Below are 19,155 nucleotides of genomic sequence, written 5' to 3'. Positions count from 1 at the left end.
GATGGAACCTTGCTTAAATCTATGTATTCAGCAAACGAAATTGAAGTAGGCTTATTCAATATGTGAAACCAGGTCTTAGAGAAAGAGCTGTGTAGTTTGCAGAAATTGGTGAATTTGAGAAGAACAAAATAGTTGAAAATAAGAACATGGCACAATTCTTTAAAGCAAGAGGAAATCTGGCACTCTTTCTACTCAATAAAGGCAGGTCACCTCTTTCCCTTCAATAAATTTTCAAATATTAAAAATTGACTACAAGAGAGTTAAAGGGGAGAGAAAAGAAGGGGAAACAAGAGACATCTATTTGGCTACTGCTGCTAAAAAGTCATCTATTTTGGTACTGCTGTTAAATCGCTGTACTGTTTCTGCAATGCTGGATTTACACAGGAAAATATGGATGGCCTCTTATTCTTCAACTTCACTCCAAACAAGAAGGACCTCAGGGGAATTCTAGATCGAGGCCTTGCTTGTTGGTTTTTCAGCCCAAGTTCTTCGTCCAGGTTTGACAATGTGCTCCGGATCTCATCTTGGAGTTTCCGTATACATTCAATGGCTACTTCGAGTTCACCTGCTAGCTTATTGTTCTCCTGCTTCATGTTTAAAATCTCACCTTGAAATTTTGCTGCTTGATAGGCATTCAGCACTGTATCATTCTCTTTAGACCCTGACTTTGACAATCTTGTTATCACATCGAGAATATTAGATAGAGATGATAACCTGTGCTGTAAGTCATCTTTCAGCATTGCATTATGGTCCAACCACAATGTCAACTCAGTTTGTATCTCTCTTAGATGTCTATAGATTGGTCGGATGCCTGAGAGTAGCGACTGTGGTTGAACTGTATCTTGATTGCATTCTTCCTTCACTTTCTTTATTTCAGCTTGTAGATCCTGAACTGAAGTTTGGAACTTATGTAGTTGATGGAATGAGGTGCTAAATCTGAGCCACAACTCTATGTTTTCCTCCAGCAAATCATCAATATCCATCCGTACTTTCTCCTCAACAGTGGTGAAGGAGTGTGTTTCATCAACATCAGTAACTTTGATATCTCCGTCATCCTCCCCAATATCTAAGATTCTTGTCTCTTCTGGTGCAGTTTCTTCCGGTCTCATGTCAGTGGAATGTGAGAGTGCTTTACCCAAAAATTCTGTTTCAGCATCGTTTGACTGAAGCAAGTTCAATCTGTGCTGTAAGGACAGAATCTGTGCATCCTTCAAGGCATTAGCATTCTTTAGAACTTTCATCTGCACAACATATTGGAAGTGGCTCGCTCTCCTTTTCTTCTCCGCATCATTGAGTTTCTTCTTCACACCCTTGAAATTTCTAAGAACTGATGTGTACTCCTCAAGTAGTATCTTCTCTCTGTCATCCAGGCTGTTTAGGAACAGTTCTCTCCAGTTTGGTTGGTCATCCTCTAATCCCGATTCATCTTGTTCCATGTAGAGCCCATTGTGAACTGTTCTGAACTCTTGATTCCCTGCAACAGCTGCCATAGGTTAATTAATTTAGTTGACAAAGAGAGAGAGTATATATTTTTTCACAGCTTAAAAGCACAGGTACCTTGATCTGGGAATTCATCCTTGTGTAGGTCTTCTCTCTTACTATCTTTTAAGACGGATGGAAGATTATCTAAAATACTTTCCCATTCTTCTAGCTCGTTATCAGGGCCAGTGCTTGGAATCTCTCTCACTTGGACCTTTGCTGAATGTTTTTCAAGTTGGTTATGCCAATTGGATTGTGGAAAGTCGCCATCTGTTTTTACTTGAATGAAATCATTATTTTGCTCCTCTGACTTGATATTGTTCCGGAATTCCATTTTTCTTAAAGAATTATCTGATTGCTTGCTTTCATTCAATTTGGAGAAGCTTTCTGTGGCAGATCCAACCGCTACATTGACATCATGATCATCACCTACCTTCTCTCTACCTTTGTCGTTCATAGCGATTGAGGTCCCTGAGCCACTAATGGATGCTCCTGTACCTTCATCTTGGTCTGATTTTTCTGGAGTGGACTTCCGAAGAGTGCTTCCTTGACCTTTCACCTGGATGTTATCAAGGTAATTCTCTGAATTGGAAGGATCATATTCCAGCTTCTGAAGTTGTATCTCCGTGTCTTTAAAGAAAATTGAATCATGACGAGGAGGATTCGTTGTATGAACATCTTCCTTGAATCCCCTTCCTGAAATGTCATCTTGAGTAGCTCCAGATGGACTAGCCTGCAATAGATCATTGAAATAACTTCCTTGATCGGAAGAGATTTTCCCCTCTTCGCTTGTAGAAGAAGCACTCTTGTCTGCAATGTTTATTCTGCTTGCTTGCTGTTCAACTCTAACATCTTTTGAGATAGCTGAATCATTGGATGAACGCAAAGACTGACTTTTGTCGGATTCCTCCATCTCTGCATGTGGATCGTCCCTCACTGTATTGTTAAAGTTAGAAATGTAAAAAAAAAAAAAAAAAAAACCTTTTTTAACTTTGACAGAACTTAGAAAATCACCAGTAATATCTGCAATATCTTTGCTTTACCTGCTAGGTCGTCTGTTTTCTCTTCTCTGATAGCTGAGAAATCATCTGAAATATTTATGTGTTCCCTTTCACGAAATTCCTTCTCCATCTTGATGTCGGCAGCATTCCTTATAGGGAGATCATACTGGTAATTCGGGTGGTTGGATTTCTGAATATTTTCTTCTTTACCTTCCGGGGGAATGTGCAAACGATCACTCTTCTCTGCAATAGCTGTGGCGTCAGCTTGCTCTTCCATTCTCGTATCTCTTCTGATTGCGGATTCATCATCTGAAACATGTTGATCGCTTTCACCAAACCTCATTTCCATCTTAACCTCTGGAGAATCCCTCAATAGAGAATTTTGGGAACAATCCGTTGTATAATTTTGGTGGTTGGTTTTGTAAAGCTTTTCTTCTTTACCTTCAACAGAAATGTTCAAATGATCACGCTTGTCTGCAGCATCTTTTGCCCTAGCTTGCTTTTCCTTATTCACATGTCGTTTTGTGGCCAAGTCATCATTTGAAATATGAAAGCTTTCACTGCCAACAAATCCTCTCTCCATATTGACATCTGGAGAATCCGTTGATGGTGCGTCTTGGAAAATATCATTCAGGTGATCCTGATGGTTGGTTTTATAAAGCTTTTCTTCTTTATCTTTGATAGAACTGGGAAAAACGTCCCTTCTGTCTGCAAGATTCTTTGTGCCTGTTTGCTCGACCTTCCCGACATTTTTCCTGGTGGCTGAGCCATGGTCTGTAACATGCACGTCTTGACTTTTGTCAAATCCTTTTTCTATCTCAACTTCTTCTGCATCCTTTGCAGTACCAGTTTTTGTTAAATCGTCATGATCATACTGAAGGTCGGATATGGACAGCTTTTCTGCTTTACCTTTGATGAGGTTATGCCAAATATCCTGTTTCTTTGCTTCCTCTCCCATTCTGATTTGCTTTGAGATCATTGCATCACAACCAGGAGATGTGATGCATTCACTTTCTTTGGAATCCTTCTGATTAACAGGAGCAGAACCGGGAAAATCGTCACTTCTGTTAGCAATATCATTTGTCCACCTTTGCTCGACATGCCCGTGTTGACTTCTGTCAAAACCTTTTTCTATCCCAACATCTGCTGCTTCCTCTAAAGGGCCATTTTTGGTAAAATTGTCTTGGTCATGATGATTGGCTTTTGGAAACTTTTCTTCTTTACCTTCAAATGGGATGAGGTTATCTTGTTTCTTTGCTTCCTCTCCAGCTCTCATTTGTTTTGAAATCATTACGTCATAACCATGAGATTTGACATACTCAGTTCCTTTATAATAGTTTTGTTGATTGGCAGCAGCTTCTTCAGACTGAAAACTATTATAGGCATTACCGACTTTGGAGTCGGCGTACATAGTATATTCAGCTTTTCCAGAATGATCTTGATCTGCACATATGTCTGTCTTCAATTTCTCCCTCACACGTACACCTTGTGATGCCACCAGACGAGGGGTAGTAGTGGTCTCTTTGTCTGTCAACCCTGATCCCTGGTTAGCTTCTAAAGTGCCACACGTCCGTCCATCTCGAGGATCGTTGCTCAAGTGGCTTCCAACGTGGTTTTGGTGGTCATCAAGACAACCTGCCGGTTGTTGCAAGACTTCTTTCTTCAGACCTCCCTTACTATTTACACCTTTGGAGATACCTTGAACAGTTGCTCCAGGAGTGATGGCTTCATGAACCTGAAACTGCTTTGCCTTATCGACACCTGAAATGCCCTGGTTAGCTTCTGAAGTGCCAGCCGTCTGTCCCTCTTGAGTATCATTGCGTGAGTGGCTTTCAGTACAGTTTTGCCGGTCAATTTCAAGACAACACTCCTGTTCTTGCAAGACTTCTTTCTTCATACCCTCTTTACTACTTGCGCATTTGGAGATACCTTGAACATTTGCTCCAAGAATGACTGCTTCATGAACTTGTAACTGCTTTGCCTTATCAACACCTGAAGCTCTGTGGTTAGCTTCTAAAGTGCCAACCCTCTTTCCATCTTGAGTATCGTTGCTCGAGTGGCTTTCCGCATAGTTTTGGTGGTCAATTTCAAGACAACGCTCCTGTTCTTGCAAGCCTTCTTTTTTTAGACCGTCATTAGTACTAACACCTTTGGAGATACCTACAACATTTGCTCCCGGAATGACTGCTTCATGAACCTGAAACTGCTTTGCCTTATCGACACCTGAAACTCCGTGGTTAGCTTCTAAAGTGCCAACCCACTTTCCATCTCGAGGATCGTTGCTCGAGTGGCTTTCCGCATAGTTTTGCTGGACATCTTCAAGACAACCTTCCGGTTGTTGCAAGCCTTCTTTCTTCAGACCATCGTTAGTACTAACACCTTTGGAGATACTTAGCACATTTCTTTCTGCAATGATCGTTTCATGAACCTGAAACTGCTTTGCCTTATAGACACCTGAAACACCCTGGTTAGCTTCTAAAGCCACACCCGTCTGTCCATCTCGAGCATCGTTGCTCAAGTGGCTTTCAACAAGGTTTTGCTGGTCAATGTCAAGACAACCCTCCTGTTCTTGCAAGACTTCTTTCTTTAGACAATCCTTAGTGCTTGTACCTATGGAGCTCCCCAGAACATTTGCTCCAGGAATGACTGCTTCGTGAGCTTGAAACTGCTTTGCCTTATCGACAGCCGAAACGCCGATTACTTTATTGGATTGCAAAGTATCTTTGACATCTTCATCTTGCTTCTTATTGAGCAATTTCTCAGAGAGATCATCAAAACTGCAACTTGCTTCAGTAAGATGAGGTTGGTGGTGTTTGAGATTTTGAACTCTGAGAAGTTCTTCCTCCAGTTGTCTTATCCTCTTGCTCATGCTCTCTGAATCTTCGACCAAACTCCCCTTCTCCTCTTCCGCTTTGGTCAGATGTGAATAAAGTTCATTTGTCTCTGCTCTTAATCTATTTACATAAGCATTCTGGGAAGAGAGTGCGCTTTCCAAATATATGACTTTATCAACAAGTTCATCAACCTTCTCTGCCAAATCAGACATGGAAGAAGTGGCAGAATTAGCTTGCAACTCCTTAACTTTCGAATGCACTTTCTCTGGATTATGCTTCTCTGTTTCAGAAGTTTCGACTTGTCGGTTCAACTTCTTCAATTCCGAATCTGGATTAAAAGACTTATTTACTTCAGAGAGGACTTCTGGATGTGGCAGATGACTGACAAATTTTCCCTTTAGAGTCTCAAATTTTCCGAGGACCTCTAAAATTTTTTGATGCTCAGCAATGACATCTTCCACTGATTGCTTCTGTTTTTCCTGCAACCGAGCCAAGGTCTCTTGGCAAGAGTTCAGAGCTGTGGCAGTCATCAATGTCCGAGCTTCGTCATCCTCAATCATCGTGCCAATGCCAAACTCATCTTGCAAGCTGCTAACTTTTGTTTGCATCTCGGTGACATGCTCTTCAATTTCCCAATACCTTGCTAACCCGTTTTCATATGAGCTCTTAATGAACTCTTTCTCAGTCTGAAGTCCCAAAATCTCCTTCTGAAGCCTATCGATTTCCTGGAGCGCATCGAACTTTTTCAGACCTGAACTTGGACGAGCAGCAGTAGTTGCATCGTCAACATTGAATTTGATCAGTCCCTTCTTTGACATTAATTTTGAAGGTTTGGCGTTTCGTTTGGCAAAGGAAGGAACTTTTGGGACACTTAACTTTGGTGCGGCTGGTAAGCTTTTGGGAGGCTCATTAGATTCACTAGGAGGTTCTATTGCAGCAAGAAAATGTTCTCCATCTTCATCCTCCATCGATAGTTGAACTCTCTCGGGGTAAACAGTAGCAATGGTTCGATTAGCATTCTGAAGATCTTTGGATAAATGATCAAATCTCTCTGCCAAAGCTCTGTAACTCCGGAAAAAATCTTCTACCAAGTTCAAAAGCTCAGGCCTTCTTCTGTAATACATCTCTGCCCGACTTGCAAAGGATTCTCCATCCTCGTCTATGATTTTGAGTACGTACTCAACCTTCTCCTCCATATCTGCAAATAACAAGCAAAATAATCAGCTCTTTCCTTTCACTTCATTTCTTTCCCTTCTGTTTAAGCACAAGCATCATACTTGTCTGAGAACCCTTTAGTATTTAAAGAAATAGATGTAGACTCTGAGTTATACTGATATAGTAAAGGGCAGCCCGGTGCACAAATCATCCCGTGTTTAAAATAATTTATTTTTAATTGAGTCCTAAAATTATTCATCACTATTTGGTTCAATTATCATCAACATATCTTAGTAAATGATAGATTTCTCAAATAGCAATTGGTTTGATAGTGTTATGTTCAAAATGTAGTCGCCGGAATATGTGTTTGGTAGTGTATTTCTCAAAAAAACTGATAAATTACCGAAAAAACCGAAAAACCGACATACACCGAATCGATAAAAAACCGACTTGAATAGTTTGGTTTGGTTGCAGTATTTGAAAAACCGACTTACACGGTTTGGTTTCTTTTTAGGGAAAAACCGATCCAAACCAAACCATGAACACCCCTAGCTGCACCCTTGGGATGTGATGTAAGTAGCCTACCCTGATGCATCAGTGGCTGATTCCACAGTTTGAACCCGTGACCTATAGATCACACGGAGACAACCTTACTATTGTTCCAATGCTCCCCTTCTGAGTTATACTGTTATAGTGATCTAAGAAAATCCTTTGGCATCATTCTCTTTTCTACTTTCAATGTCTTCAAGACAAATAGTAGTAAGCTAGATTTATTTGTATTAGCTAATGATGCCTTAGTTGAGGTAAAATCAAGGCCTTGCGACTAAGGTCCCAAGTGAGAAAATGCCAGGATGTCCAACTCTATCTTTGTTAATGAGTTTAAGTTTTGTGCACTAACATAATACTTTTACACCATCAAGTTAAGTTACCTACATTAACAAGTAACTATTTATAGTAAACATTATCTGATAACCCGGAAAATAACCTGATATAATTAAATTACACTAATAGTGCGAAAATCAGTGTATATAATTTGAACCCTTTGTTAATACCCCAAATAGGAAGCAACTATTGTAGTTTTATTATTTGGTCCGACATTCTAGTATTCTTTCTTTTATGGCTCATTGGAACTAAAAACATTTGCATTAAGATTTTTGCCTAAACAGTACAAAACACTAGTAGTTCAAGATTCTGTTATTTTCTTGAAAAAATAACCTGTTATGGCATAGTTGATGAATTTATAACAACTAACAACAAAAAATCCAGTATAATCTAACAAGTGGGGTCTGGGGAGAGTAGTGTGTACGCAGACCTTCCCCTACCTTAGGAGTAAAGATGTTGTTTCCCTCGGTTCAACAAAAGATGAAAAGAAAGCAGAAGCAACAAGCAGTATCAATAGCAAGATATTAAGAAGTTGAAATGGATTGCATCATAAGAAGATATAGAATATAAAGAAGTGACCTTGGAGGTTTTGATCCAGCCATTTTGACTGCTTTGTTCTAATATGACTAGCCCACCACCATGAATATGCATTTCTTGCTGCTCTGTGTAACATTCTTTCCCTTCTTTTCCCCCCTCACTATACAACTACTTGCTTTTCTTTATTGTCCATCACACATTGTTTTTCATCATCTAGCAGATGATATGAGATCCACCATAGGGGGAAATTTAAAACTATATGATTATTAGGAATCTGTATCGAAGAGGGGCAAAAGCTTTTTTTGCTTTAAGGAGAATGTGCATGATGTATAGAGCAAAAAGGGATGGGAAACATAACATACTAGGTCAAAGAAGGGGTGTTAGATCTCTTTAGAAACAATAAGCAGCACAAGTGTAGGAACCCCATTAACTAACTCAACAATTGCCAATTCCTGGATCTGCCAGCTGATATATAGTTTAACATAACATTATGGCTTGCATGTCCTTCCCTCTTCTTTTCTTTCTTTATTTTTTTGGTGAGGGATGCAATGGTTTGACTTTCTCCTCTCTTTTTTTAAATCTTATTTGTTACCATTGCGACATTTGTCGAGGGTCTATTGGAAACGAAACAGTCTCTCTATCTCCATAAAGTAGGGGTACGGTCTGCATATACTCTACCCTCTCCAGATCCCACTATGCGGGAGATATTGGGTATGCTGTCATTGTACCATTGCCACATCTGTTTGATCTTTCTCTTTTTCTTTTTGCAAAAAGAATGAAGGGATCAGAATTCTAAGATCAAACCTTCTAATTTTCGATCTTAATTCGGACATTAAATTTTTTAATATTTTTAGAATAACATCTTGGTACATACTAAGAAACTAAATAAAGTACTATAATTGCAACTCTTTTATAATTAAAACTATGTAAGAAATATATCAAAAAGTTGTGATACAAGAAAAATTATTTGACCCTCCAAATAGTAATAGTGGCATCTATATCTATATATATATATATATATTAAAGCAAGAAAGTTTGCATTGTGGTTAAGCCAAGTGGCAAGCTACTATAAAGCCACTTAGCAATCTTAAAGAGTTTGTGGGAGATTGTCAAATAAGAAAATATCACTTAAGAACTATATATGGAATTCCATTTATTGAAATTAAATTGAAATAAGAATTCTTTTTTAAAAATAAAGTTCAATCATTGTACTAATATTTTCGAACAGAAATTTTTTATTTGGAAAGTAAAGAATTTTGATATCAATAGTATTTGGATTCCTTTTCTAATATCAAGTGAGAAGAATATATCCTACAGTAATCTAATGTGCAATTTTAATTTATTTTAAAAATTCAATACTTTTTAATGAGTTGAAGAATATATTTTAAGGTTTTAACCTAAAGTTCAGAATGTAGATATATTTAATAATTTATTTATTTCATAATGGATAATCCAAAGTATCTGTTTAGACTAAGTTTTCTGAATTTTAAACAAGTATACAATAAAAATAATTTTTTTAAAGGCTAAAGCTTCAACAAAAATAATAATTACTAGAAGTTTAATAATAAAAATACCATAATATTTTGGTGAAGTACTATATAGTTTGATCATATGCACTTTTATTTTTGTCTATTATTGAATAAAATACTAAAAGATAAAATTAAATAAAATATCATACTTACAAGGGGAAATAATTTAGAAAGAGGGGGATAAAGATAGCGTGGGAGAATTTATACTTTGAATTAATTAAAATGATAAAATAAAGCAAATAAATAATTAATAATCAAAAATATTATTGATAAATTCAAATATTATATAGCGAAAGATTAAAAATAAATAAAAAGATTATTTTAAGAGAAAGAAAAACCATATTCATTATAGTATATTATAATAGAAGTAGCAGATAAGGATATAAAGTAGGTGACAAGCTAATAAAAAGTTAAGTAATAATGTAACCAATATTAAGTACGGGTAACATAGTAACAATAGACAAAGAACAAAAAATAGAGAATTTTTTTTGTAAACAAATAATATAATTGTAGATATATAGAAGGATTAGACATTTAAATTTGATATAAGAAAACTTTTTGAATTATTACGAGAAAAAATATATTATATGGATAATATCACGCAATTGAAAACATAATTTATAAACCTAAAATTTAAAACATTTATAATGAAATAATGACAAGCAACAAATTAACAATATAAAGATGTAATTAAAATTATTATGTAGTTAAGTTATAAAAAAAATTAAAGTCAAAACTCTATACGAAAACAAAAGGAAAAAAATTAATTGCTTATTGCACATAATACTAAATAATAATTATTAAAAGTGTAGATTTATGGAAAATAATAAAGGAATTTCTTCGTTTAAACTTTGGCATATTTTCAAAAGAATTAGAAAAATAATACGATAATGTTTATATTATAGATACAACACGAAATGTGAAAAATAATTAGAATATTATATGATAGAAAATAATGTATATAGAGGACAATAGAAGTAATGTGAAGGGGTCTACACTTTAAATTTGTTTAATAAAATAGTTAAATAGGAAAAATAATATTATTGATATATTTAAACAAAACAATTGGAGCTACGGAACAAAAGAACAAAGTTAAATTAAATTTTAGGGTAATACAAAACTATATTCATTGTATTATACTAAAAGTAGAGCAATGAGTAAGGGCATTAAATAACACGACAAGCTAATAAAAAATCACATGGCAATATAGCAAGTATGCATTATGGTTAAGCCAAGTGGCAAGCTAATATAAAGTCATTTGGCAAATTATGAGAATATTTGTTATAGTATTTAATTTAAATTGAAAGACAGAATATTTATTTAAATTTAAATAGAAAGAGTAAATAAGATTCTTTTGAATCTGAATGGAAAGAAAGTTAAATTTGAATTGATTGATTAATTAATTAGGAAAGCTAATCAACACATAAATGTTCCAATTCAAACGGGAGGCTCAACGAGTGAGGCGAATTGTTTTAAATAATGAGAAAGAGTTTTTGAAATTTGAGTTCACAACAAAAACAATAGAAAAAACAAAAAAATGTTTGTTACTAGAAATAAGACTAAAAATTTAGGTTCGAACCCATAATCATAATTACCGAGTTGTTGGATCAAAACTTAACTTTCTTAACTACCTTAGGGATAATGTTTAATTATGAATCGACTCAGACATTGGCTAAACAAATGTCGATTGTGTTGCCTTACGGTAAAATTAATTATCCAATATTTTATAATTTATTTTATATCTCAATTATTTGGAAGCAATACATACATTTTTTTGTTTTTTTTTTATTTTTCTATTAGTGCTAGCAGTTGCTATGCTAAAATATATAAGAAGGAGGATAGATTCTTCTGTAATGGCTCAGGTATGGACAATGACTTTTTAGCGCGTTGTTGATATTTATGTTCTCTCAAATTGTGTGTGTGTGTCAATTAGAATGAAATAGATTTGGATAGGGAAAACACATAGATGAATATAATTGCACTATTTGGGATTGCTACTTACACAAAATAAAGTGTATCACAAAATCATAAGGTAAGATTCATTTAATGAAGAATTACATGTAAGAACTCATCTTCTTTTAGTACACGTGCATCGTAAAAGAAAAATATTTAATGTAGGTTAACATTTATTTAATTATAATATATTAATCTTAACTATATCCCAAAAGGTATCACTTAAATTGTTAAAAACAATGTGATTTTAATTGTGTGGTTAAAATTGAGGTAACTAGCAAAATTATTGAGCAAATTACGATCCAACTATTTTATAAGTTGGCAACTCCCAAAAGTTAGAATATATTGGTTGTTAATAAATTATCATGTACATATATATTAATTTATTACTGTGTAATTTTAGGTTGGTAGAAGTTGATGTTGATGTGAGAATTTACTATGTTGAGATAATAATAAAATATATTTTTATAATTTAAATTAAGATATTACTAAATGTATTATTATTTGTTATTATTCTATATAGTATGACTTCACTCAGTTTCAATATAGATAAGATAATTTGACTTGACACGAAATTTAAGAACGAAAAAGAAAACTTTTGAAATTTATGGTCCTAATAGTTTTGTGGGGCCATGATGCTTGCATGGATGTAAAAACTTCTCATTATATGTAAAATGGGTAAAATAAAAAATTTAAAATTAAATTATTTCCAAATATTCATATTTTTATTTGTTTGTATCACCGGCTATACATGAGGTTATAATATTTAAGTTTATGTCAATAGTTATTCATATAATTTGTTCTTTTTAATTTATAGAATTTAGCAGGATCATAATATTATCCGCACATCGTACGGGTACTAATACTAGCATAAATAAAATGAAGCATTATATTTGTTTCTCCATGTCAATAAAGTTTCCTGTCATTTCCTTTCATTTCTTTCCACCCAACAACTTCAATGTATAAGGTTTACGGTAAAAACATAAAGGCCAGCCCAGTGCACTAAGCTCCCGCAATGCTCCAGGGTCCGGAGAAGAGCCGAATCACAAGAGTCTATTGTACATAGCCTTACCCTGCATTTTTGTAAGAGACTATTTCCACGGCTCAAACCCATGACCTCCTGGTCACATGGCAGTAACTTTACCAGCACGCCAAGACTCCCTTTCAGTAACAACATAGCCCATTAAGATTAGGAAGTATAGGATAACAACATGGGGATATAGAGAGGGAGGGAAAATATCACTATTAAACAGCAGTGCCATATTATTGCAACTAATGACATCATAAGTTTCCAATTATTTACAGTACTTATGAAGGTTATCAGCCAATCCACATATCTACAACTGGATGGACATATTTACAACTGGATGAAACATATTTACATATTCACAGATATTTACATCAAAAAAATGATATAAAAAAGGCATAACACAACCATCCCTTTTGCTAATCTTGTTTTCAAGAATTCTTTGTCTTCCCTCATCTGTTTCCTTCCTTCTCCTTCCACTGCAAATTTACACCAATGTACAAGAAGCAAGAAGAAGTCACATCTTCAAAGCCAATTCTGGAGAACAGTCACACAAGAAACCATAGTTCCTTTTACTTTTTTGTTTTTTTTTTTGAGATCTCAAGTGGATAGGAAACAGCATTATTCCTCTGTCCTCTGCTGTATCTTCTCCTTAAACATTAATGTCCTTCAAGCGGAACTCTTTTTACAAATCAATTTCTCCCAGATATTTTTTTTTCTTTTTACGATCTTACTTTGTTTTCGATCTTAGATTTCTATGAAGTCCATACTTGAGATTGTAATGAGTAACAAAACAGCTGAAGTTTGATCTACTGCAACAAAGAATCGCAGGAGCAGCAGAGCACCACTGGCATTTCTAGATTTCAGCGATTCCTCGGAGATGAGACCCAATGCTCCATATACTTCTTATTCTCTGCATGTAAAATTCCAAAATCAAGAAGCCTAAATCATACAAAGTACAAAGCTAAAAGAACTGTGTGATGGAAGGGAAAGCTACCAATAGTTTACTCTTTACAGATGTTTTTTTGTTTCTTTATCTAATTCAATGCATTACTGCTAACTTTTATGCTCAATCAGAAAGAAACTAAAAAGTTTAAGGAGAAATTTTCAAATTAGAATACGTGTAATAGCTAAAGAACAAACAACAACAACAACAAACCTAGTGATATCCCACAAAGTGGGGTCTGGGGAGGGTGGAGTGTAATAGCTAAAGAACAATGTTGTAGAAAGATGAGGACTTTCAAATAACAGCAAATTTAAAATCGGCATCACACATATAGCATGTGTGCCGTGAGTGAGAGGGTGGTCGTAGATCAGCCCTCAGCTCTTCTTTCGAAATTATCGAACATGATGACTTATCGGCTTGAGGCTTCTTTTCTTTTCAAGCTGAGTAGAAATTTCATAAGAGAAGAAAAGTTCACAGAAGGTTCTTCAATAGTATGCCCGGTTCACGAGGTTCTACCACTGCAGGGCCCAGTTGCCATTCTCCCATTACTCAATAATAAAAGGTCTAGCAAAGTAAGAATCACAGATTCCTTCGCAACAAGGAATAACAGAATCATGCAAATCTATGCACAAACTATCAATAATAAAAGACAAGGTGCTAAATTCCTCTTAACTGATGAAGTGATTTAGGACAAGACCAAGATCCTAGTTATATAGAACATAGAGTATACAGTGCGAGAAGAGTTCAAGGGGCAAGTAATTTATTGCGTTGGAGATGCTCCTTGAATATAACAAGGGAAAATGTTCCATTTCTAATGTTGGTTGGCCATGGCACTCTTGTCTTTTCTATTACTAGTTAACACTGCCACCTTTCTGAAAGAGAAAAGAAGAGGGCCAAAGAACTACAACCTAGTTTCTCTGGATTACAGAAACCTATAGGCAACAAGATGACCATTCAATAAACAATCGCAATGAAAGTAACCTCATTAAGTCACCAACTTAATTACTGCAGGGAAGCTTTTGGCAATTAAGGCAGTGGATTTGAAGGAGAATTGAGAGTACTATTTTTCAGCACATTAAGAAGGAAGCAAAGCAGCAAGACTTAAATCCAAAGGATTATGCGCTTGAGGCAAGATTACAACTTTTAAGCTGATAAGTCTCCCTTTAAGAGTAATTTCTAGTTGGAAAAAATGTTCTATACAAAACTAGTAAGAGTGAAACTATTTCAACTTTGAAAGCCTTTCCAGCTAAACTGAATACTCAGATTTGTAAGCACATAAGAAAAAAAGGCGTTGATCAAATTAGTTGCTTAAAAGCATCATCACATTCCTCTCTAAGTCTCGAGAAGCAATTGTGTCATCATTCATGCTGTATGAATACAGGTTTTGGAATTTGTTAACTCCTTTGTGTTAGGATTTTATCCTGAATTTCTAATTTATTTTTTTTGATTTGCACCGGGTGTCCGAGTCTCTTCGAACCCCGACTAATCCCGGGGGTGCACAGGCCCTCGGCAAGGAGTTTCCCGCAAGTGCACCATGGTTAATTCAGGTTTTACCCAGTCCGATGGCCCTCAGAAATTATTTGTACCCAGTGGGTTTCGAACTTGAGACCTTGAAAGGGAGCAAACCCGAAGGCTCAAGTCAATTGCCACCAGCCCAACCCCTGAATTTCTAATTTATTAGGACTCTCTTTCTTGAAGAAAGGGAAAAATACTCCTAAAAGGATTAAATTCTCCAGCTAGACAAAACTCTCTGAAAGATTGATTTATCGTCTCTAAGGTTTACTTTGTTAGCTTCTGCATGCACCATGTTATTTCGATCCCAACACTTAAATCGTGAGGTCTTCAAGGGAACAACCTAGTGGCAAAGTTTCATGAATTGGAATTCCTCTTGACTATCTGCTACTCACTTGGGCTTTCATACTCTCTTGTTGACTGCAACAGCTACTACTAGTACTACTATACCTGATGATAGGCTATAATTACGTATTTTAGTCGATTATTACACTCTAATTTACTGCACTTTAGTTGAGTTTGCGCTTTAATCGCTAATGTTTTGCACTAACGATGTGTTTTATGCCTTGTAGGAGTGATTTCGAGCTATATAGATGTTATGAAATGAATTCAAGTGATTTGGAGCTTTGAAATCTGAGTAAAAGCCCAAGGAATTAAGTCGGGATCATGTCAGGGGTCAACTTTGATAGTTAAGAATAAACGAAGACTCGAGAGGGCATATTGCGCACTGTCTAGTAAAATACACATAACCTTTTGCTCAGAACTCCATTTTGGCTCCACAATATATGGTTGGAAACCTAACTCAAAGGGCTACAACTTTCATGTTTTACGTTTTTCCAATTTCTAAACGGAACAGGGCGAAACGCGCGAGATTTGAGCCAACATGAACGAAACCGAGAAAAAGGGCCAGTTGGGCGCCACCTGTGGCGCCAAAAACAGTATGCACAAATAATGGGGCGCCGTGGAGGGCGCCTGGTGCCGGGCTGGGCGCTGGTGACGTGAAATGTGTCCTATTTTGCCCGGGACAAGTTTATTTCGGCCCTAGACCTACCCAACTGATATAAAAGCAAGACTAAACCTATTTTTTAGAGGAGAGACGCCACTTTGGAGTAGAGATACACACGGGATCGTGAGAAAGCGAAGAATTCTCAGTTTTCTTCATCTTTTTCTAGTATTTCCAATTGATTCAATACTTATGCAATTGTTTGATTACATCATGAGTGGCTAAACACCCATTGTTCTGGGGTTGTGATTTAGCCATGAATATTGTTGTTTGATATTAGCTTGACCTTGATTATAATTCACCCATATATGGTTGTTTCTTCAATTCTGTGTTGAATTGCTTAATTGTCTGGCCAACAGTTAGGTTCTATTTACTATCTATGTTATGCTTGGGAAAGCCGTGTTTAGATTAGAGAAGAATTGAAGAGAGCATGATCTTAACCCTTAGGGGAGCGGATTTGTGGTTAGAATAGGAATATACCTAGTCACCGTGCTTAATTAAATATCGTGATCTTAATGCGTTCTTAAAAGATTGATTTCATAGGAATATAAGTGTTAATCTATTGAGAATAGGTGAGTAGTACTTCGGGAGAAGGCTATGAGAGCATTTATCGATTAATTAGCAACCATGAGTGAATTATATGAAAGGGAGAGTTAATTAGAACACAATACAAATGGTGAATCGATCACAACCCTGGAATATTTGTCTCTACTGAATACACAACAATCAACTCGTTACTTGATAATTTAGTTATTATTTAGAATTGTAGTATAATATAATCATATTATTGGACTTTGATTTTAGCTTGATCGAATAACAATTTTAGTGATTTAGTGAGTAGTTTACACAAGTCTTTGTGGGTTCGACACTCAACTTATCATTATATTACTTGTCGACCACGTATACTTGCGTGTGTGTTTGGGAGCAACAATACCTCAACCCTAATCTCTTGTTAACTATGTGGAGGCAAAAAGGGACAAATATTTAACATGAGGAACCAGTAATTGCATTCATATAGAGAAGATTAAAGGTACACATCCTCATAATCCACTTAGTTATAGTGCGCATAACGGAGATATTTGATTGAACCTTTCAATTTGCAAAAGCAGCAAATTTATATGAATATCAATACGTATGTTTCTCTTAGTATACCTTAATGCCTAATTTACCAGCAATAAACGATTAACCCATGAGAAGCCTTTTACGAGGTCTTTAATAGAAAGGTGTTGAATAATCTTTGAAATTCATTGGCCAATTTTCCGCATCTTCCAAGATATACAAACAACAATATCAGAAATCATATTCAAACCACAAGAACATAACAGAAAGAGACTCTTACCAGTAGCATATATATCATTCAAGTTTCCCACGGCTTGCAGAAACTTGTCTTGTCCATTTTCTTCCACATTAGCACAACCACAGCCATAGCAAGGAACAAGCACAGCAAAACTATCATCTGAATCATCGTCACTATGGAATCCAGGGCCATGAGGTTCCAACCATCCAACCGACCAGTCTGAATCATCAGACTCGAAACCTGAAACACATCCACCATCCGATGGAACAATAACAATATCATATTCCCGATCAATCTTTCGCTCCTCACGACTCTGCCATTTCCGCTTAACCTTTCTAGATGAGGAAGCCATGTTCCTCCTTCGGTCGAGAGGGAACTTCAAAGTATCCAATTCCCACAATCCTGAATCAGGTGATGAATTTAAAGATGAACCATTTGAGATTTTAGGTTCTTGATGCTTTCCACTCCAAAGCAACCATGACAATGGGGTAAATGTCAAGGCCATATTTTCCTATATCCGGGAATTTATCAAAATTAAATGATTGATTTGTTTCCGTTGCAAGAGAGATAGGGTAAGAAGATGAACAAAATCAAAACAATATCAAACAAACATTAGGACATGCATGATCCTTAAGCAAATATCAAGAAAAAGGATGGAAAATATTGTTATTGGTAACTTTTATTTAATATACAAGAGTACAGAAACCTTGAATTTTGAATTAAAATAAAGCCATAGAACCCCACAGAAAGAGGGATCTTGTTCCATTGAATCTGGCCTACAATATTGCCAATATTGGGTATTTCCAAAAAGAACCTTAAAAACTTTCCTTCTCCATCAAACTTGGAATATTGATAAAAAAGATTCAGCACAGATAACAAGAAAACCCCATAAAAGGTTAAGGCTTAAGCCAATGTATATACCTTGTAAACTCAAAAAAAATAATATCAGAACTTGCGCAAACCCAGAATTTACACCAAGAATTTAGAACCCCAATTCTTCTTTTTGCTCCTTAATCTCAAAATCATCAAAAATTAGGGACAGGAGATTATGTATTTTCCCTTCAATAATTCAACCACCGAACCAGAAACATAGATATTAAAAATAACTATAAAAACAGCTAAATAACAAGAGTTTAAGCAGAGATTTATCCTCTCTTTTGAGGTTTACGTGAAGATAGTGGATTTGATTTATTATTGGCTTCTAAATAAGGCAAAAGGGTAGATATGGAATTTACTGGAATCTTGGGTGTGTTGTGTGGATATGATTGGAGATTAATAGTTTAGGAAAATAATATTATAACAAAAATGTAGTTGCCAGGTCAGATAATAGTGCCAGAGTGACAGTGGGACCCAGGGAAAATAGATAACGTGGCTGCTGCTATGGCCAGTCAATTTCGTGTTTGTATAGTCCAAGTAATTTCGGCCACCTGTTTTTACCGGGAGAAGATATTTAGCCGGTAAAAAACAATTAAGAACATTATTTATTTATGAAATATGGTCATATTTTGGGGAATTTCAAATATTTTTAAGGTCCGAAAACTAATTTAGGGTAGTTTTTGGGCGCAATTTTTTTTCCACACAGAAATTCAAACTTGAAAAATTATTTTTCACAATTTCAAAAATTATTTTTTCAAGTTTCAATTAAATTTATGTTCAAAAGCTAGCTTAACTTCTTTTGGTTTTTCGGTATCTGCATTGGTGCACGATTAAATATGGATTCGTACTGAAAAACCCATATTGGGGGAGGTAGATGGATAAAGCACTCCTTGAAAAAGGCGATTCCATACTCAATACTCGAACCTGAGACCTCCGGTTAAAGATGAAATAGCACTTATCACTCTGCCACAGCCTTTATTGGTAGGAGAAGATATTTACACAGTACTAACATGTGCAAATTCACTAATAATTGATATCAACATTAATTATGGAAATAAATAGTGGAGTTTTAAAGTTTTTGTTGCTTAAATAGATATAATTAAAGTGTGATTACCCTTTTGATA

General features: G+C 35.7%; 2 protein-coding genes across 5 annotated transcripts; both read right to left on the bottom strand.

Annotated features, from left to right (window-relative positions):
* Positions 1-187: 187 nt before the first annotated feature.
* LOC104242089 (uncharacterized) lies at positions 188-8,398 on the bottom strand. 3 transcript variants are annotated; one of them, XM_009797079.2, is made up of 4 exons: positions 7,931-8,398; positions 2,523-6,512; positions 1,558-2,415; positions 188-1,483 (listed from the first exon to the last, which is right to left on the bottom strand). In XM_009797079.2, exons 1-4 carry the CDS (start codon positions 8,022-8,024, stop codon positions 327-329), a joined length of 6,099 nt encoding a protein of 2,032 aa, XP_009795381.1. In that variant the 5' UTR covers positions 8,025-8,398; the 3' UTR covers positions 188-326. The 3 variants fall into 3 exon arrangements, with proteins under 3 accessions (XP_009795381.1, XP_009795382.1, XP_070028364.1); XM_009797080.2 differs by having other exon boundaries at positions 188-1,474; XM_070172263.1 differs by having other exon boundaries at positions 1,558-2,394.
* A 4,209-nt stretch (positions 8,399-12,607) lies between these two features.
* Positions 12,608-18,271, bottom strand: LOC104242088 (uncharacterized). Of its 2 annotated transcripts, XM_009797078.2 has the most exons (3): positions 18,077-18,271; positions 17,198-17,666; positions 12,608-13,310 (listed from the first exon to the last, which is right to left on the bottom strand). In XM_009797078.2, exons 2-3 carry the CDS (start codon positions 17,658-17,660, stop codon positions 13,261-13,263), a joined length of 513 nt encoding a protein of 170 aa, XP_009795380.1. In that variant the 5' UTR covers positions 17,661-17,666; positions 18,077-18,271; the 3' UTR covers positions 12,608-13,260. The 2 variants fall into 2 exon arrangements, with proteins under 2 accessions (XP_009795380.1, XP_070028362.1); XM_070172261.1 differs by lacking the exon at positions 18,077-18,271 and having other exon boundaries at positions 17,198-17,846.
* Positions 18,272-19,155: the final 884 nt, after the last annotated feature.

Source organism: Nicotiana sylvestris, chromosome 4 (genome assembly GCF_000393655.2).
Source record: "Nicotiana sylvestris chromosome 4, ASM39365v2, whole genome shotgun sequence".
NCBI lineage: Eukaryota > Viridiplantae > Streptophyta > Magnoliopsida > Solanales > Solanaceae > Nicotiana > Nicotiana sylvestris.
This window is presented reverse-complemented; position numbering and strand designations above follow the sequence as displayed.